General features: G+C 46.8%; 1 protein-coding gene across 1 annotated transcript in view; it reads right to left on the bottom strand.

Moving 5' to 3' along the window:
* The window catches only part of LOC121558335 (cyclic AMP-responsive element-binding protein 5-like), a 91,761-nt gene that overhangs the window by 4,215 nt on the left and 68,554 nt on the right, over positions 1–18,992 (bottom strand). Inside the window, exons 9-10 of the mRNA XM_045215180.1 lie at positions 9,135–9,441; positions 1,841–2,070 (exon numbers count right to left, since the gene is read on the bottom strand). Of these exons, the coding sequence (XP_045071115.1) occupies positions 1,841–2,070; positions 9,135–9,441 (537 nt within the window). The remainder of the gene's footprint in view (positions 1–1,840; positions 2,071–9,134; positions 9,442–18,992) is intronic.

Raw genomic sequence — 18,992 nt, 5'->3', positions numbered from 1 at the left:
CCTACGGAACAACAGACTGAACTGTAACAAGCCCCTAGGGAACAACAGACTGAACTGTAACAAGCCCCTAGGGAACAACAGACTGAACTGTAACAAGCCCCTAGGGAACAACAGACTGAACTGTAACAAGCCCCTACGGAACAACACACTGAACTGTAACAATCCCCTAGGGAACAACAGACTGAACTGTAACAAGCCCCTACGGAACAACAGACTGAACTGTAACAAGCCCCTAGGGAACAACAGACTGAACTGTAACAAGCCCCTAGGGAACAACAGACTGAACTGTAACAAGCCCCTAGGGAACAACAGACTGAACTGTAACAAGCCCCTACGGAACAACACACTGAACTGTAACAATCCCCTAGGGAACAACAGACTGAACTGTAACAAGCCCCTACGGAACAACAGACTGAACTGTAACAAGCCCCTAGGGAACAACAGACTGAACTGTAACAAGCCCCTAGGGAACAACAGACTGAACTGTAACAAGCCCCTAGGGAACAACAGACTGAACTGTAACAAGCCCCTAGGGAACAACAGACTGAACTGTAACAAGCCCCTAAGGAACAACAGACTGAACTGTAACAAGCCCCTAGGGAACAACAGACCACACTGTAACAAGCCCCTAGGGAACAACAGACTGAACTGTAACAAGCCCCTAGGGAACAACAGACTGAACTGTAACAAGCCCCTACGGAACAACAGACTGAACTGTAACAAGCCCCTAGGGAACAACAGACTGAACTGTAACAAGCCCCTACGGAACAACAGACTGAACTGTAACAAGCCCCTAGGGAACAACAGACTGAAATGTAACAAGCCCCTAGGGAACAACACACTGAACTATAACAAGCCCCTACGGAACAACAGACTGAACTGTAACAAGCCCCTATGGAACAACAGACTGAACTGTAACAAGCCCCTAGGGAACAACAGACTGAACTATAACTAGCCCCTACGGAACAACAGACTGAACTGTAACTAGCCCCTACGGAACAACAGACTGAACTGTAACAAGCCCCTACGGAACAACAGACTGAACTGTAACAAGCCCCTACGGAACAACAGACTGAACTGTAACAAGCCCCTAGGGAACAACAGACAGAACTGTAACAAGCCCCTAGGGAACAACAGACTGAACTATAACAAGCCCCTACGGAACAACAGACTGAACTGTAACAAGCCCCTACGGAACAACAGACTGAACTGTAACAAGCCCCTACGGAACAACAGACTGAACTATAACAAGCCCCTACGGAACAACAGACTGAACTGTAACAAGCCCCTACGGAACAACAGACTGAACTGTAACAAGCCCCTACGGAACAACAGACTGAACTATAACAAGCCCCTACGGAACAACAGACTGAACTATAACAAGCCCCTAGGGAACAACAGACTGAACTGTAACAAGCCCCTACGGAACAACAGACTGAACTGTAACAAGCCCCTACGGAACAACAGACTGAACTGTAACAAGCCCCTAGGGAACAACAGACTGAACTGTAACAAGCCCCTACGGAACAACAGACTGAACTGTAACAAGCCCCTACGGAACAACAGACTGAACTGTAACAAGCCCCTAGGGAACAACAGACTGAACTGTAACAAGCCCCTACGGAGGGAGAACATATTTATTACAATTCCTATTCCCTGCTTTTTGAACATAAAAGTCCATTCCAATGTGAAGACATAGGCTGCGTCCCAAATAGCGCCATATTCCCTATATAGTGCACTACTTTTGACCAGAGCCCTATTGTCCATGGTCAAAAGTAGTGCAGTAAATAGGGACTAGGGTGCCATTTGGACATAATCATCCAGTCCACATATATCTTACCAGAAGTTGCATGTTGGTCTGGGTGAGCTCTTCAGCCTTCTTCTCCAGTGAAACGACCCATACTTTCCTCTTCTGTCTGCATCGCGTGGCCGCCGCTCGGTTTCTCTCCAGAAACTTCCGCCGCCGTTCGTCAGGGTCCTCGTCCACCGTCCGCCTGCGGCGCCCACCGCTAGGGGGCGGAGACTGCATCGTCTGGCTCGGCTGCATCTGCTGGGCCGCCGGCGACAACTAGAGAGAGAGAGAGAGCGGTACAGACAGAGAGAGAGAGAGAGAGCGGTACAGACAGAGAGAGAGAGAGAGAGAGAGAGCGGTACAGACAGAGAGAGAGAGAGAGAGCGGTACAGACAGAGAGAGAGAGAGAGAGCGGTACAGACAGAGAGAGAGAGAGAGAGAGCGGTACAGACAGAGAGAGAGAGAGAGAGAGAGAGAGAGAGAGAGCGGTACAGACAGAGAGAGAGAGAGAGAGAGAGCGGTACAGACAGAGAGAGAGAGAGAGCGGTACAGACAGAGAGTGAGAGAGCGGTACAGACAGAGAGTGAGAGAGCGGTACAGACAGAGAGTGAGAGAGCGGTACAGACAGAGAGAGAGAGAGAGAGAGAACAAGGTCACACACGTGGGTCACTAAGAAGGACTTCAACCATGTCTCGTCTACCCTAATCTCTCATGAACGTCTTAACCTAGCTGATTTGGTTGTACCCTACCTGGTTCTTACTTCTACCAAACATGGTTCATTCATACTTCTACTCTACCTGTTTAAAGTCACTATTCATGGTCCCTACTCTATCTGTTTAAAGTCACTATTAATGGTCCCTACTCTATCTGTTTAAAGTCACTATTCATGGTCCCTACTCTACCTGTTTAAAGTCACTATTCACGATCCCTACTCTACCTGTTAAAAGTCACTATTCACGGTCCCCACTCTACCTGTCTAAAGTCACTATTCATGGTCCCTACTCTACCTGTTTAAAGTCACTATTCATGGTCCCTACTCTATCTGTTTAAAGTCACTATTCACGGTCCCTACTCTATCTGTTTAAAGTCACTATTCACGGTCCCTACTCTACCTGTTTAAAGTCACTATTCACGGTCCCTACTCTACCTGTTTAAAGTCACTATTCATGGTCCCTACCCTACCTGTTTCAAGTCACTATTCATGATCCCTACTCTATCTGTTTAAAGTCACTATTCATGGTCCCTACTCTACCTGTTTAAAGTCACTATTCATGGTCCCTACTCTACCTGTTTAAAGTCACTATTCATGGTCCCTACTCTATCTGTTTAAAGTCACTATTCATGGTCCCTACTCTACCTGTTTAAAGTCACTATTCATGGTCCCTACTCTATCTGTTTAAAGTCACTATTCATGGTCCCTACTCTACCTGTTTAAAGTCACTATTCATGGTCCCTACTCTAACTGTTTAAAGTCACTATTCATGATCCCTACTCTACCTGTTTAAAGTCACTATTCATGGTCCCTACTCTACCTGTTTAAAGTCACTATTCATGGTCCCTACTCTACCTGTTTAAAGTCACTATTCATGGTCCCTACTCTACCTGTTTAAAGTCACTATTCATGGTCCCTACTCTACCTGTTTAAAGTCACTATTCATGGTCCCTACTCTATCTGTTTAAAGTCACTATTCACGGTCCCTACTCTACCTGTTTAAAGTCACTATTCATGATCCCAACTCTACCTGTTAAAAGTCACTATTCACGGTCCCCACTCTACCTGTCTAAAGTCACTATTCATGGTCCCTACTCTACCTGTTTAAAGTCACTATTCATGGTCCCTACTCTATCTGTTTAAAGTCACTATTCACGGTCCCTACTCTATCTGTTTAAAGTCACTATTCATGGTCCCTACTCTATCTGTTTAAAGTCACTATTCACGGTCCCTACTCTATCTGTTTAAAGTCACTATTCATGGTCCCTACTCTATCTGTTTAAAGTCACTATTCACGGTCCCTACTCTACCTGTTTAAAGTCACTATTCACGGTCCCTACTCTACCTGTTTAAAGTCACTATTCACGGTCCCTACCCTACCTGTTTCAAGTCACTATTCATGATCCCTACTATATCTGTTTAAAGTCACTATTCATGGTCCCTACTCTACCTGTTTAAAGTCACTATTCATGGTCCCTACTCTACCTGTTTAAAGTCACTATTCATGGTCCCTACTCTATCTGTTTAAAGTCACTATTCATGGTCCCTACTCTACCTGTTTAAAGTCACTATTCATGGTCCCTACTCTATCTGTTTAAAGTCACTATTCATGGTCCCTACTCTACCTGTTTAAAGTCACTATTCATGGTCCCTACTCTAACTGTTTAAAGTCACTATTCATGATCCCTACTCTACCTGTTTAAAGTCACTATTCATGGTCCCTACTCTACCTGTTTAAAGTCACTATTCATGGTCCCTACTCTACCTGTTTAAAGTCACTATTCATGGTCCCTACTCTACCTGTCTAAAGTCACTATTCATGGTCCCTACTCTACCTGTTTAAAGTCACTATTCATGGTCCCTACTCTACCTGTTTAAAGTCACTATTCATGGTCCCTACTCTACCTGTTTAAAGTCACTATTCATGGTCCCTACACTACCTGTTTAAAGTCACTATTCATGATCCCTACTCTATCTGTTTAAAGTCACTATTCATGGTCCCTACTCTACCTGTTTAAAGTCACTATTCATGGTCCCTACTCTACCTGTTTAAAGTCACTATTCATGGTCCCTACTCTATCTGTTTAAAGTCACTATTCATGGTCCCTACTCTACCTGTTTAAAGTCACTATTCATGATCCCTACTCTACCTGTTAAAAGTCACTATTCATGGTCCCCACTCTACCTGTCTAAAGTCACTATTCATGGTCCCTACTCTACCTGTTTAAAGTCACTATTCATGGTCCCTACTCTACCTGTTTAAAGTCCCTATTCATGGTCCCTACTCTACCTGTTTAAAGTCACTATTCATGGTCCCTACTCTACCTGTTTAAAGTCACTATTCATGGTCCCTACTCTACCTGTTTAAAGTCACTATTCATGATCCCTACTCTACCTGTTTAAAGTCACTATTCATGATCCCTACTCTACCTGTTTAAAGTCACTATTCATGCCCCCCTCAGGCATCCATACATACATGTACAGTGGGGGAAAAAAGTATTTAGTCAGCCACCAATTGTGCAAGTTCTCCCACTTAAAAAGATGAGAGAGGCCTGTAATTTTCATCATAGGTACACGTCAACTATGACAGACAAATTGAGAGAAAAAAATCCAGACAATCACATTGTAGGATTTTTTATGAATTTATTTGCAAATTATGGTGGAAAATAAGTATTTGGTCACCTACAAACAAGCAAGATTTCTGGCTCTCACAGACCTGTAACTTCTTCTTTAAGAGGCTCCTCTGTCCTCCACTCGTTACCTGTATTAATGGCACCTGTTTGAACTTGTTATCAGTATAAAAGACACCTGTCCACAACCTCAAACAGTCACACTCCAAACTCCACTATGGCCAAGACCAAAGAGCTGTCAAAGGACACCAGAAACAAAATTGTAGACCTGCACCAGGCTGGGAAGACTGAATCTGCAATAGGTAAGCAGCTTGGTTTGAAGAAATCAACTGTGGGAGCAATTATTAGGAAATGGAAGACATACAAGACCACTGATAATCTCCCTCGATCTGGGGCTCCACGCAAGATCTCACCCCGTGGGGTCAAAATGATCACAAGTCCCAGAACCACACGGGGGGACCTAGTGAATGACCTGCAGAGAGCTGGGACCAAAGTAACAAAGCCTACCATCAGTAACACACTACGCCGCCAGGGACTCAAATCCTGCAGTGCAAGATGTGTCCCCCTGCTTAAGCCAGTACATGTCCAGACCCGTCTGAAGTTTGCTAGAGTGCATTTGGATGATCCAGAAGAGGATTGGGAGAATGTCATATGGTCAGATGAAACCAAAATAGAACTTTTTGGTAAAAACTCAACTCGTCGTGTTTGGAGGACAAAGAATGCTGAGTTGCATCCAAAGAACACCATACCTACTGTGAAGCATGGGAGTGGAAACATCATGCTTTGGGGCTGTTTTTCTGCAAAGGGACCAGGACGACTGATCCATGTAAAGGAAAGAATGAATGGGGCCATGTATCGTGAGATTTTGAGTGAAATCCTCCTTCCATCAGCAAGGGCATTGAAGATGAAACGTGGCTGGGTCTTTCAGCATGACAATGATCCCAAACACACCGCCCGGGCAACGAAGGAGTGGCTTCGTAAGAAGCATTTCAAGGTCCTGGAGTGGCCTAGCCAGTCTCCAGATCTCAACCCCATAGAAAATCTTTGGAGGGAGTTGAAAGTCTGTGTTGCCCAGCGACAGCCCCAAAACATCACTGCTCTAGAGGAGATCTGCATGGAGGAATGGGCCAAAATACCAGCAACAGTGTGTGAAAACCTTGTGAAGACTTACAGAAAACGTTTGACCTGTGTCATTGCCAACAAAGGGTATATAACAAAGTATTGAGACACTTTTGTTATTGACCAAATACTTATTTTCCACCATAATTTGCAAATAAATTCATTAAATATCCTACAATGTGATTTTCTGGATTTTTTTTTCTCATTTTGTCTGTCATAGTTGACGTGTACCTATGATGAAGATTACAGGCCTCTCTCATCTTTTTAAGTGGGAGAACTTGCACAATTGGTGGCTGACTAAATACTTTTTTCCCCCACTGTATATTACCTCCTGTAGCTATTCCATGTCTCGCCACTTCCCTAAAAACAAAATTATGCCCTCCCCCTCCCCCTCCCCCTCCCCCTCCCCACCCCTTCTTCTTCCCCTGTCTGTGGGCGTCAGTCAGTCAGTCAGGAGCAGGCGGGTGGGTGGGTGAGTAACTGGACTGATTTACAGAGCAGCCCTGCCCGCCTTGTTAAAGAAGTGTCAGGACACAGTTTTCCACCGCCCACCTCCACTCAGCCTAACCCTCGCAGACACACAGTCAGAAAGAGCCTGCTTTGCTTTCTAAAACCCCTCAGTATGCCCACTGAATGGTCCTGACATAGACTTGGCATGGGTCAAGTGCTTTCAGTCCTCAGATCATTACCATTTTCATGGTGGAAAATACGAGTTGCTTTGATGGCGGCTGTGTATACAGCCAGTGTTGTTTTAATGTTTTAATGGTACAGAAGGATCTATTTGGAACATAAATGGCGGGAGGGGGGGTTCCTAATGGCTCAACAGTCTACAATATACATTAATGGTATTAGTTGAGCTTTAACCTTATTGTAATTCACATCACTTCCATGTCAACATCAGTCCTGGGACAAATGTTTGAATCAATGTCAAATGTAGGAGAAACCCAAAGACAATAACAGTATGTATCGTTAGTTGATGCTACGCTGTGTGACTGATGTTCTTTCAGCCCTCCATGACTAGTGCTAATAACCCAGGCCAGTCTTATAGGCCTACAACACCTGGAACATGTTGTGACCACTGGACTGACTGACTGAAGCCCTGGTCTATACATTACCCTAACCCTACAACACCTGGAACATGTTGTGACCACTGGACTGACTGACTGAAGCCCTGGTCTATACATTACCCTAACCCTACAACACCTGGAACATGTTGTGACCACTGGACTGGCTGACTGAAGCCCTGGTCTATACATTACCCTAACCCTACAACACCAGGAACATGTTGTGACCACTGGACTGGCTGACTGAAGCCCTGGTCTATACATTACCCTAACCCTACAACACCTGGAACATGTTGTGACCACTGGACTGACTGACTGAAGCCCTGGTCTATACATTACCCTAACCCTACAACACCAGGAACATGTTGTGACCACTGGACTGGCTGACTGAAGCCCTGGTCTATACATTACCCTAACCCTACAACACCTGGAACATGTTGTGACCACTGGACTGACTGACTGAAGCCCTGGTCTATACATTACCCTAACCCTACAACACCTGGAACATGTTGTGACCACTGGACTGGCTGACTGAAGCCCTGGTCTATACATTACCCTAACCCTACAACACCTGGAACATGTTGTGACCACTGGACTGACTGACTGAAGCCCTGGTCTATACATTACCCTAACCCTACAACACCTGGAACATGTTGTGACCACTGGACTGGCTGACTGAAGCCCTGGTCTATACATTACCCTAACCCTACAACACCTGGAACATGTTGTGACCACTGGACTGACTGACTGAAGCCCTGGTCTATACATTACCCTAACCCTACAACACCTGGAACATGTTGTGACCACTGGACTGACTGACTGAAGCCCTGGTCTATACATTACCCTAACCCTACAACACCTGGAACATGTTGTGACCACTGGACTGACTGACTGAAGCCCTGGTCTATACATTACCCTAACCCTACAACACCTGGAACATGTTGTGACCACTGGACTGACTGACTGAAGCCCTGGTCTATACATTACCCTAACCCTACAACACCTGGAACATGTTGTGACCACTGGACTGGCTGACTGAAGCCCTGGTCTATACATTACCCTAACCCTACAACACCTGGAACATGTTGTGACCACTGGACTGACTGACTGAAGCCCAGTGCATATGTTATGGCAACCTAACAGAGTAAAGGCCTAAACTCCCCAAACGAGTCTGTGTGAGGCACTTAAGAGTAAGGGTGTGGGGCATAGCTTCCAAACGCGCCCTGAGAATCCTTTACGACAGACAGTTTACAACCTCCAGCTGACCCTCCTGACCGCTGAGACTGATCTGCAGCTGACCAACCTCAAAGGAAAAACTGACCTTTGTGTCTGTTGCCAGGTAACTAACCTCTTATTGGCAGTATGGCCACGGCCCACGGCTGAAGGAAAATGTGTCTGACCAGCCCCGGCGCTTTACAGTGAATTTGAAGTGTAATTTCCTCTACTGCATTTATACCAAACCACTAATGGCTGTCTGTCTACCAGAACTGTTATGCTTTGGGTTAAAGTAGGTGCTTTTGGCTTCACATGTGGTTTCGGTAGGTACTTGGCATGCTTTGGTTTTGTGACAAACCTTCATAAACTTCTGTCTATACATGAATGGTTCTGATATTTACCTCCCGCTTCCTCTGGCTCTGGTATCTATGCATGGGGAAATAATCACTTGTGAGTGCTAACCTGTGAATGTGACCCTGGTCCAGAGTGAAGTGGAGGGTGGGGGGAGGACTGGTGCGGGTGTCCAGGGTGGAGGTGAGGCGGGGGGGAGGTCTGGTGTGGGTGCCCAGGGTGGAGGTGAGGCGAGGGGGAGGTCTGGTGTGGGTGCCCAGGGTGGAGGTGAGGCGAGGGGGAGGTCTGGTGTGGGTGTCCAGGGTGGAGGTGAGGCGGGTGGGAGTTGTGGTGGGGGTTGTGGCCCTGCGGGTGGTGGTGCCCGCTGTGGTGCTGGTGGGGGTGGTGCTGGTAGGCGTGGCTGTGGAGCGGAGCCGGCAGGTGCTGGTGAAGGTGGTGATGGCCGCTCCCCTGCTCCTGCTGCTGCCGCGATGACATCATCTCCATCATGTGACCCATGCTGTTCATGTTGCCGTTGGCGATGGCTCCCGGGTGGTGCGCGAGCGCCGCCTTCAGCCTCTGTATGGAGAAGAACAAGATGGTGGCCATGTATCTATCATTCACTGGGATTAGGGACAGGAGTTCTTCCTGGTCAAGACATCAGGTCATCAGGACAAAACTTCAGGTGTTTACTATGCCAGACCATAGAGTTAAATGATTCATCTCTTTAGGCCAGACTTTGTCTGTTTGACAGTCTATCATTGAGTTAACTGGCAACAGGTACTGTAGGTCAACTGAAAGTGTGTTGACTATTGACTGTGAGATGATACACAGCTGCATTCATCTTTATACTGTACATCCACATGTCACGGCTGAGGTACAAAGCAGAGCTGAGCCTTGACAGCCCTCTCTCCCTCTTTCTCTCTCTCTTTCTCTCTCTCTTCTGCTTTCTTACTTTCCATCTCTCTCTTCCTCTCTCTCTCCCTTCCTTTCTCTCAGAGCTTAGACAGTGATCTTCCTCTTTCTCTCCCTCTCCATATCTCTCTCCATCTCTCTCTCCATCTCTCTCTCCATCTCTCTCTCCATATCTCTCTCCATCTCCCTCTCCATCTCTCTCTCCATCTCTCTCTCCACCTCTCTCTCCATCTCCATCTCTCTCTTCATCTCTCTCTCCTTTCCTCTCTCCATCTCTCTCTCCATCTCTCTCTCCTTTCCTCTCTCTCCAACTCTCTCTCCACCTCTCTCTCTATTTCTCTCTCTATTTCTCTCTCCACCTCTCTCTCTATTTCTCTCTCCATCTCTCTCTCCATCTCTCTCTCCTTTCCTCTCTCTCCATCTCTCTCTCCATCACTCTCCATTTCTCTCTCTATCTCTCTCCATCTCTCTCTCCATCTCTCTCTCTATTTCTCTCTCCATCTCTCTCTCCATTTCTCTGTCCATCTCTCTCTCCATCTCTCTCTCCTTTCCTCTCTCTCATCTCTCTCTCCATCTCTCACTCTATTTCTCTCTCCATCTCTCTCTCCATCTCTCCCCATCTCTCTCTCCATCTCTCTCTCTATTTCTCTCTCCATCTCTCTCTCCATTTCTCTGTCCATCTCTCTCTCCATCTCTCTCTATTTCTCTCTCCTATCCTCTCTCCATCTCTCTCCATCTCTCTCTCTCCTTTCCTCTCTCTCCATCTCTCTCCATCTCTCTCTCCATCTCTCTCTCTATTTCTCTCTCCTTTCCTCTCTCCATCTCTCTCCATCTCTCTCCCTATTTCTCTCTCCATCTCTCTCTCCATTTCTCTGTCCATCTCTCTCTCTCTATTTCTCTCTCCATCTCTGGTGATCCTCTGTAGCTCAATTGGTAGAGCATGGCGCTTGTAACGCCCAGGGTAGTGGGTTCGATTCACGGGACCACCCATACGTAAAAATGTATGCACACATGACTGTAAGTCGCTTTGGATAAAAGCATCTGCTAAATGGCATATTATTATTATTTCTCTCTCTATCTCTCTCTCCATCTCGCTCTCCAGGTCTAACTGGATGAGGGATACATCTGCCTGTCTGTCTGTCTTTCTGGCTGTCTGAGAGCCCGATGCTGGTCTGTTCTATGTTTACTCAGGGGCAGGTTTGTTGCTTTAACCGTGTGGTCTACTTAAGACTCACTGAGAGGCTCTGAGAACTGGCCAAGATCTGAGACCAGACAGACAGAAAGATGAGAGAGAGAGAGGTAGAGAGAGAGAGGGGACAGCGAGAGATAGGGGTGGAAAGAGAGAGAGAGAGAGAGGGGACAGCGAGAGAGAGAGAAAGCGAGAGAGAGAGGCAGCGAGAGAGAGAGAGAGAGAGGGCTTCTCAAGGTGCTCTTGTATTCCTGGTGTTTACCAGTCTCACCACACCACTCCTCAAGTGTCTGTTTGTTTGGGCAGACACTTAAAGACACAACCCCCAAGGAAAGGGAAAAATCACCCACTCGAATCCGAATCCAAACATACAAGTGCCAAAACGTGTCTGCTGCACTCACTGCACGTCTGATCTGTTGAGAACTAACTTAGTCATAATATTAAAAAAACATGTCTGCACCTTTTCATTTTTCTGTTCCATTTGGGAGGAGGTTTTGGAATAACAGTGTGAGAGAGTGTTGAGTCTGGGACTGCCACTGTAATTACTGTAGTGGATTGGCTGGGGTTTCATTCTGAAAGGTGCTCAGTTAACATAAAGAGGAACTGTACTGTTGATTTACGGTAGTGTTAATGGGATTTTCATCATTGGCACAAAATGTATAAACTTACTAACTAATATTGTCAATCCATTCAATTCAGATTTGTCTGTCTTGTTATGTTGTCTGCTAACTCTCTCCATCTCCTTTCTCTTTCCATTCCTACTCTTCCTTTACCCTTCTCTCACCCCCTCCCCTATCTCCCAGCTGCTGTCAGTCAGTCAGTCAGCCAGGCAGTCAGCCAGTCAGTCCAGCCTGTGTCCAGGCCTCCTCCAGGCCTCCATGTCTCTTTAACAACCTTCACATTCATGATTCCCAGAGGGACCAGCAGCCAGCTGGCCTGGGTCACAGAGAGAGAGAGAGAGAGAGAGAGAGAGAGAGAGAGAGAGAGAGAGAGAGAGAGAGAGAGAGAGAGAGAGAGAGAGAGAGAGAGAGAGAGAGAGAGAGAGAGAGAGAGAGAGAGAGAGAGAGAGAGAGAGAGAGAGAGAGAGAGAGAGAGAGAGAGAGAGAGAGAGAGAGAGAGAGAGAGAGAGAGAGAGAGAGAGAGAGAGAGAGAGAGAGAGAGAGAGAGAGAGAGAGAGAGAGAGAGAGAGAGAGAGAGAGAGAGAGAGAGAGAGAGAGAGAGAGAGAGAGAGAGAGAGAGAGAGAGAGAGAGAGAGAGAGAGAGAGAGAGAGAGAGAGAGAAGAGAGAGAGAGAGAGAGAGAGAGAGAGAGAGAGAGAGAGAGAGAGAGAGAACATCAGCCCTCTCCTCCTCCCCCGCTCCTCCCTCCTCTCTCTCTCTCGTTCACCCTCTTTCAGCTGTCTCAGATGAGGGATTGAGGCAAGCAGCACGCTCCACACGCCACAGTATCAACTTAGCAGCACGCTCCACACGCCACAGTATCAACTTAGCAGCACGCTCCACACGCCACAGTATCAACTTAGCAGCACGCTCCACACGCCACAGTATCAACTTAGCAGCACGCTCCACACGCCACAGTATCAACTTAGCAGCACGCTCCACACGCCACAGTATCAACTTAGCAGCACGCTCCACACGCCACAGTATCAACTTAGCAGCACGCTCCACACGCCACAGTATCAACTTAGCAGCACGCTCCACACGCCACAGTATCAACTTAGCAGCACGCTCCACACGCCACAGTATCAACTTAGCAGCACGCTCCACACGCCACAGTATCAACTTAGCAGCACGCTCCACACGCCACAGTATCAACTTAGCAGCACGCTCCACACGCCACAGTATCAACTTAGCAATGTGGAAAACAAAACAACAGTATCTCAGGTATTTGATGCACATAGCCGGCCTGCATAGTTTACAATGTAGGACGTTTTGAGTGACAAGTATGGGCCATTCATCATATCTAGGTTGTAATTTACTGTAGCAGGCTGTTTCTATGGGACGTTGAGTCTTGTGTGAAACTAGCCTAGTGAAACCATCAGCCTGTCAAGCCTGTTTCAGTCTGTTTCTGACACAGCCATATAGTTTATTTATGCCTTTCTGGCTAGCTCTCAGACTAACTACAGTGCATTCAGAAAGTATTCAGACCCCTTGACTTTTTCCACATGTTGTTACATTACAGCCTTACTCTAAAATTGATTAAATTGTTTTTTCCCCTCATCAATCTATACACAATACCCAATAATGACAAAGCAAAAACAGGTTTTTAGACATTTTTGCACATTTATCATTAAAAAAAACGGAAATAACATTTACATAAGTATTCAGACCTATTACTCAGTACTTTGTTGAAGCACCTTTGGCAGCGATTACAGCCTCGAGTATTCTTGGGTATGATGGTACAAGCTTGGCACACCTGGGGAGTTTCTCCTATTCTTTTCTGCAGATCCTCTCAAGCTCTGTCAGGTTGGATGGGGAGCGTCGCTGCACAGCTATTTTCAGGTCTCTCCAGATATGTTCGATCGGGTTCAAGTCCGGGAGCTGGCTGGGCCACTCAAGGTCATTCAGCGACTTGTCCTGAAGCCACTTCTACGTTGTCTTGGCTGTGTGCTTAGGGTCATTGTCCTGTTGGAAGGTGAACCTTCGCCCCAGTCTGAGGTCCTGAATCTGAGGTCAGAGCGCTCTGGAGCAGGTTTTCATCAAGGATCTCTCTGTACTTTGCTCCGTAAATTTTTCCCTCGATCCTGACTAGTCTCCCAGTCCCTGCCACTGAAAAACATCCCAACAGCATGATGCTGCCATCACCATGCTGCACCGTAGGGATGGTGCCAGGTTTTCTCCAGACGTGACACTTGGCATTCAGGCCAAAGAGTTCAATCTTGGTTTCATCAGACCAGAGAATCTTGTTTCTCATGGTCTGAGAGTCCTTTAGGTGCCTTTTGGCAAACTCCAAGCGGGCTGTCATGTGCCTTTTACTGAGGAGTGGCTTTCGTCTGGCCACGCTACCATAAAGGCCTGATTGGTGGAGTGCTGCAGAGATGGTTATCCTTTTGGAAGGTTCTCCCATCTCCACAGAGGAACTCTGGAGCTCTGTCAGAGTGACCTTCGGGTTCTTGGTCACCTTCCTGACCAAGGCCCTTCGCCCCCGATTGCTCAGTTTGGCCGGGCGGCCAGCTCTAGGAAGAGTCTTGGTGGTTCCAAACTTCTTCCATTTAAGAATGATGGAGGCCACTGTGTTCTTGGGAACCTTCAATGCTGCAGAAATGTTTTGGTACCCTTCCCCAGATCTGTGCCTCGACACAATCCTGTCTCGGAGCGCTACGGACAATTCCTTTGACCTCATGGCTTGTTTTTTGCTCTGACATGCACTCTCAACTGTGGGACCTTATAGACAGGTGTGTGTCTTTCCAAATCATGTCCAATCAATTGAATTTACTGCAGGTGGACTCCAATCAAGTTGTAGAAACATCTCAAGGATGATCAATGGAAACAGGATGCACCTGAGCTCAGTTTCGAGTCTCATCGCAAAGGGAATTTCTTTTTTTTTGCAAACATTTCTAAAAACCTGTTTTCACTTTGTCATTATGGGGTATTGTGTGTAGATTGATGAGGAAAATGTTTAATTTAATCAATTTTAGAATAAGGCTGTAACGTAACAAAATGTGGAAAAAGTCAAGGGGTCTGAATACTTTCCGAATGCACTGTAGGAACCACCTGACAGCATAGGGATTCATATCAAAGGTTAACCAATGTCTTGGTCCTCTTAGCAGCGTTTCCTATATTAATTGGATAGATCAGTGCTACCTGATATTACCCTTCTAGATCATACTGCTGTCATGGTTCCTGTTCTGTACTAAAGCAAGCCTTTCCTCTCTATTATAAGTACTTTAACATCAGCACTAATACAACTCTACAAACACACACACACACACAGCCACACACACACACACACACACACACACACACACACACACAGCCACACACACCACTCCAACACACACACAGCCACACACACCACTCCAACACACACACACACACACACACACACACACACACACACACACAGCCACACACACACAGCAACACACACACAGCAACACACACACCACTCCAACACACACAACTCAACACTCCTCGGCAGAGCCGGCTCCAGGCATACGTGAACTCAGTCTGTGTCTCAACTGTTGAGAGTTAGAATAGTAGAATACACAATGTGCAAATTAGAAATGTGGTTGTGCATCAGCAATATTTGTTGTTTTATTTGTCAGCCACAGACAGTCACTCAATTAGCCATGTCAGCCTCCTACACCTCCACCTCAGTCTCAACAGCACTTCTGTCAGTCAGCGCCTGGCCTACACTGGCCTGCCTGCATTCCAAATAACACCCTATTCCCTATATGGCTCTGGTCAAAAGTAGTGTACTATACAGGGAATCGGGTGCGATTTGGATGCAGACCTAGACTCTCTCTGTAGTGCTGTGACCAATGAGACAATGAGGCTGGGGTTAACATACCACAGAGACCAGACTACAGCACAGTGGGTTAGATCAGGTCTGTCTAGACTACAACACAGTGGGTTAGATCAGGTCTGTCTAGACTACAACACAGTGGGTTAGATCAGGTCTGTCTAGACTATAACACAGTGGGTTAGATCAGGTCTGTCTAGACTACAACACAGTGGGTTAGATCAGGTCTGTCTAGACTACAACACAGTGGGTTAGATCAGGTCTGTCTAGACTACAACACAGTGGGTTTGATCAGGTCTGTCTAGACTACAACACAGTGGGGTAGATCAGGTCTGTCTAGACTACAACACAGTGGGTTAGATCAGGTCTGTCTAGACTACAACACAGCGGGTTAGATCAGTTCTGTCTAGACTACAACCCAGTTGGTTAGATCAGGTCTGTCTAGACTACAACAGAGTGGGTTAGATCAGGTCTGTCTAGACTACAACACAGTGGGTTAGATCAGGTCTGTCTAGACTACAACACAGTGGGTTAGATCAGGTCTGTCTAGACTACAACACAGTGGGTTTGATCAGGTCTGTCTAGACTACAACACAGTGGGGTAGATCAGGTCTGTCTAGACTACAACACAGTGGGTTAGATCAGGTCTGTCTAGACTACAACACAGTAGGGTAGATCAGGTCTGTCTGGACTACAACACAGTGGGTTAGATCAGGTCTGTCTAGACTACAACACAGTAGGGTTGATCAGGTCTGTCTGGACTACAACACAGTGGGTTAGATCAGGTCTGTCTAGACTACAACATAGTGGGTTAGATCAGGTCTGTCTAGACTACAACACAGTGGGTTAGATCAGGTCTGTCTAGACTACAACACAGTGGGGTAGATCAGGTCTGTCTAGACTACAACACAGTGGGTTAGATCAGGTCTGTCTAGACTACAACACAGTAGGGTAGATCAGGTCTGTCTGGACTACAACACAGTGGGTTAGATCAGGTCTGTCTAGACTACAACACAGTAGGGTAGATCAGGTCTGTCTGGACTACAACACAGTGGGTTAGATCAGGTCTGTCTAGACTACAACACAGTAGGGTTGATCAGGTCTGTCTGGACTACAACACAGTGGGTTAGATCAGGTCTGTCTAGACTACAACATAGTGGGTTAGATCAGGTCTGTCTAGACTACAACACAGTGGGTTAGATCAGGTCTGTCTAGACTACAACACAGTGGGTTAGATCAGGTCTGTCTAGACTACAACATAGTGGGTTAGATCAGGTCTGTCTGTATGCAGCTGTATACAGACTCAGAGGGTGGGTTATACCAGGCTGTAGTACTGGAGGGTTGAGAATACTGGAGTCTGATGGTGGGTCTGTCTGTCTGCCTGTCTGTCTGGCCCTAACCTCCATTAGCTCTGTGAGAGTTGGTAAAATGGAAGTGTGAGTGAGGCAATCAATCACATAACTGGTTAGTGAAAAAAGCAAGCACCAAAACCAATGGTAATTCTGGCCACTGTGTCTGTTGCTTACAACAAAGCACCATTAGATGTCTATTTACTGTCTAGACCCACTTACTAAATGTACACTACGCATAACAGATTAAAAGCAGTCTGAGACGACATCACTAATATTCCCCAGACTGCTGACATCTTCCATGTGGCTCTACTGTCTGAGGAAGTCATCTGACCCTGACAGGCCACCATAACACCTCCCCATTCAGCCTTCAACCTGTCAATCAACACCCAGACCTGGGGCCCCTCCCCTGCGATAGTGGGAGCCAATCAGGCTGGGCAGCTGTCCGTCTATCTCCCACCACTCAATCACAGCAGGCAATCTCATGTCCTGAGCCAGGTTCCCACAGAGGCCAGGGCCGAGACCCAGGCAGTGGAATGTGACTGCCCCATCCACCACTGTCTGCTCTGCACTGCAGACCCACTAATGTGCCTGTCTGGGGCTGGGGGATGGGTTATAGGGTTGTGAGGGGAGGCTGGGGCTGTGGCTGAGGGTTGGGGCTGATGTTGCCTGGCTCCATGCCAGCCAAACGTCAGGGGAGTGGGGGATAGAGGGGTGGAGGGAGAAGAGGCGGGGGAGTGGATAGCTTCCAGTCTCCCCTCCACACACACACAGAGAGAGAGAGAGAGAGTCAGCCTGGCCTCGGGGCCCAGCAAAGTGCTCATTTATCAGCCCTGTGTTGTGAGAGGAGTCCAGCTGGTAGGGCCGTCTCTACTATCTATCTACCTTTTAACTGAATTAACCTCCATCAGGAGGAGAGGAGAGGCTGCAGGCTGCCTCCCAAATAGCACTATATTATCTATCTAGTGCACTTGGGCCCAAGTCACAATAAGTGCACTATATAGGGAATAGGTTGCCATCTGGGACGCAGCTCCAGTGTGTCACAGTAAGACAGCGTACTGTAGCTAGCAGAGGCAGGTCAGAGAGACAGGGTTAAAACACAGTGTTAGATACACCCCACACACATAGCTCGTAACCATAACAACAGACACACTCACTACAGAGAGAGTTGAACTCATGGAACTCACAATCAAGCAGTACATTGTGCCAGCCACAGCTGAGAGTAGCCACACAGCAGAGAAGAGAACAACTGATGGTGGTACATAACAATGGACTTCACCTATGATACAGTCGGTCTGAGCTGTAGTTCTACAACATCCACTAAACATGAAACTACTAAACAACGGTCTGTATGATTAAAAAACAAAACATCTAAGAGACCCAGGGAGGGATCTGTGAAACTCTAACCAAATCAATCTATCAAGTATTACAGCTAACAAAGCAACACGGTCGCAAACAAGATAAGAGAGAGAAAGAGAGATAAAGATTCCCTCACCGTGATACAGGCCAAGTTCCCACTCTTCTACTCTCTGGTTTCATCTGACTGAATGACTTTAGCTCAAACTCTCCCAGATCTAACTCAGCTCCACTAAACTGAGCCCAAACTTATGTCCCTGGCTGGCTGTATTCGGACCCACAGTGACGCAACTGCACAGACCGACGGGCCTTCCACGGTGATGATCGTCAGCAGGCCTGTGGTTACGTCCCAAATTGTACACTATTCCCTATATAGTGCACTATTTTTGACAAGAGCCCTATAGACCTTGGTCAAAAGTAGTGCACATAAAGGGAATAGGGTGCCATTTGGGACGCATCCTCTGTCTCTCCCAAACCCCTTCATCATGATCTCTAATGTACTTTAACACATGGTTGTGTTTGGCTCAGACTGTGCTCATCACCCAGACTTAACCACCACCTGCATTAACCTGTAATAACACACGTTGGTTTCCCTCTCCCCGCGGCCACATGTAGCCAGGCCACAGAACAGTCTTTCTGTCAGTGCAGGTGTTGACCTGTATTGTTGGTAGTAGGCCTAGTGTTCTGACAGCAGAGGATGGTATAAAGTGTGTAGGAAGAGGACTACAGTCTGCCCTTCAGATTTACCAACCCTGTCTCAAACTATCAACCATATAGTACATCAACAAAAAGAGCTGGAAAGATGGAAAAGTAATGATAACTAACGATAATCACAATTTATTAGGAGGGAGAATATAG

The sequence above is a fragment of the Coregonus clupeaformis genome, unplaced genomic scaffold, assembly GCF_020615455.1.
Source record: "Coregonus clupeaformis isolate EN_2021a unplaced genomic scaffold, ASM2061545v1 scaf0386, whole genome shotgun sequence".
In the NCBI taxonomy this organism is placed as follows: domain Eukaryota; kingdom Metazoa; phylum Chordata; class Actinopteri; order Salmoniformes; family Salmonidae; genus Coregonus; species Coregonus clupeaformis.
The sequence above is the reverse complement of the archived record's forward strand: the minus strand, read 5'-3'. Positions and strand labels throughout refer to the sequence as shown.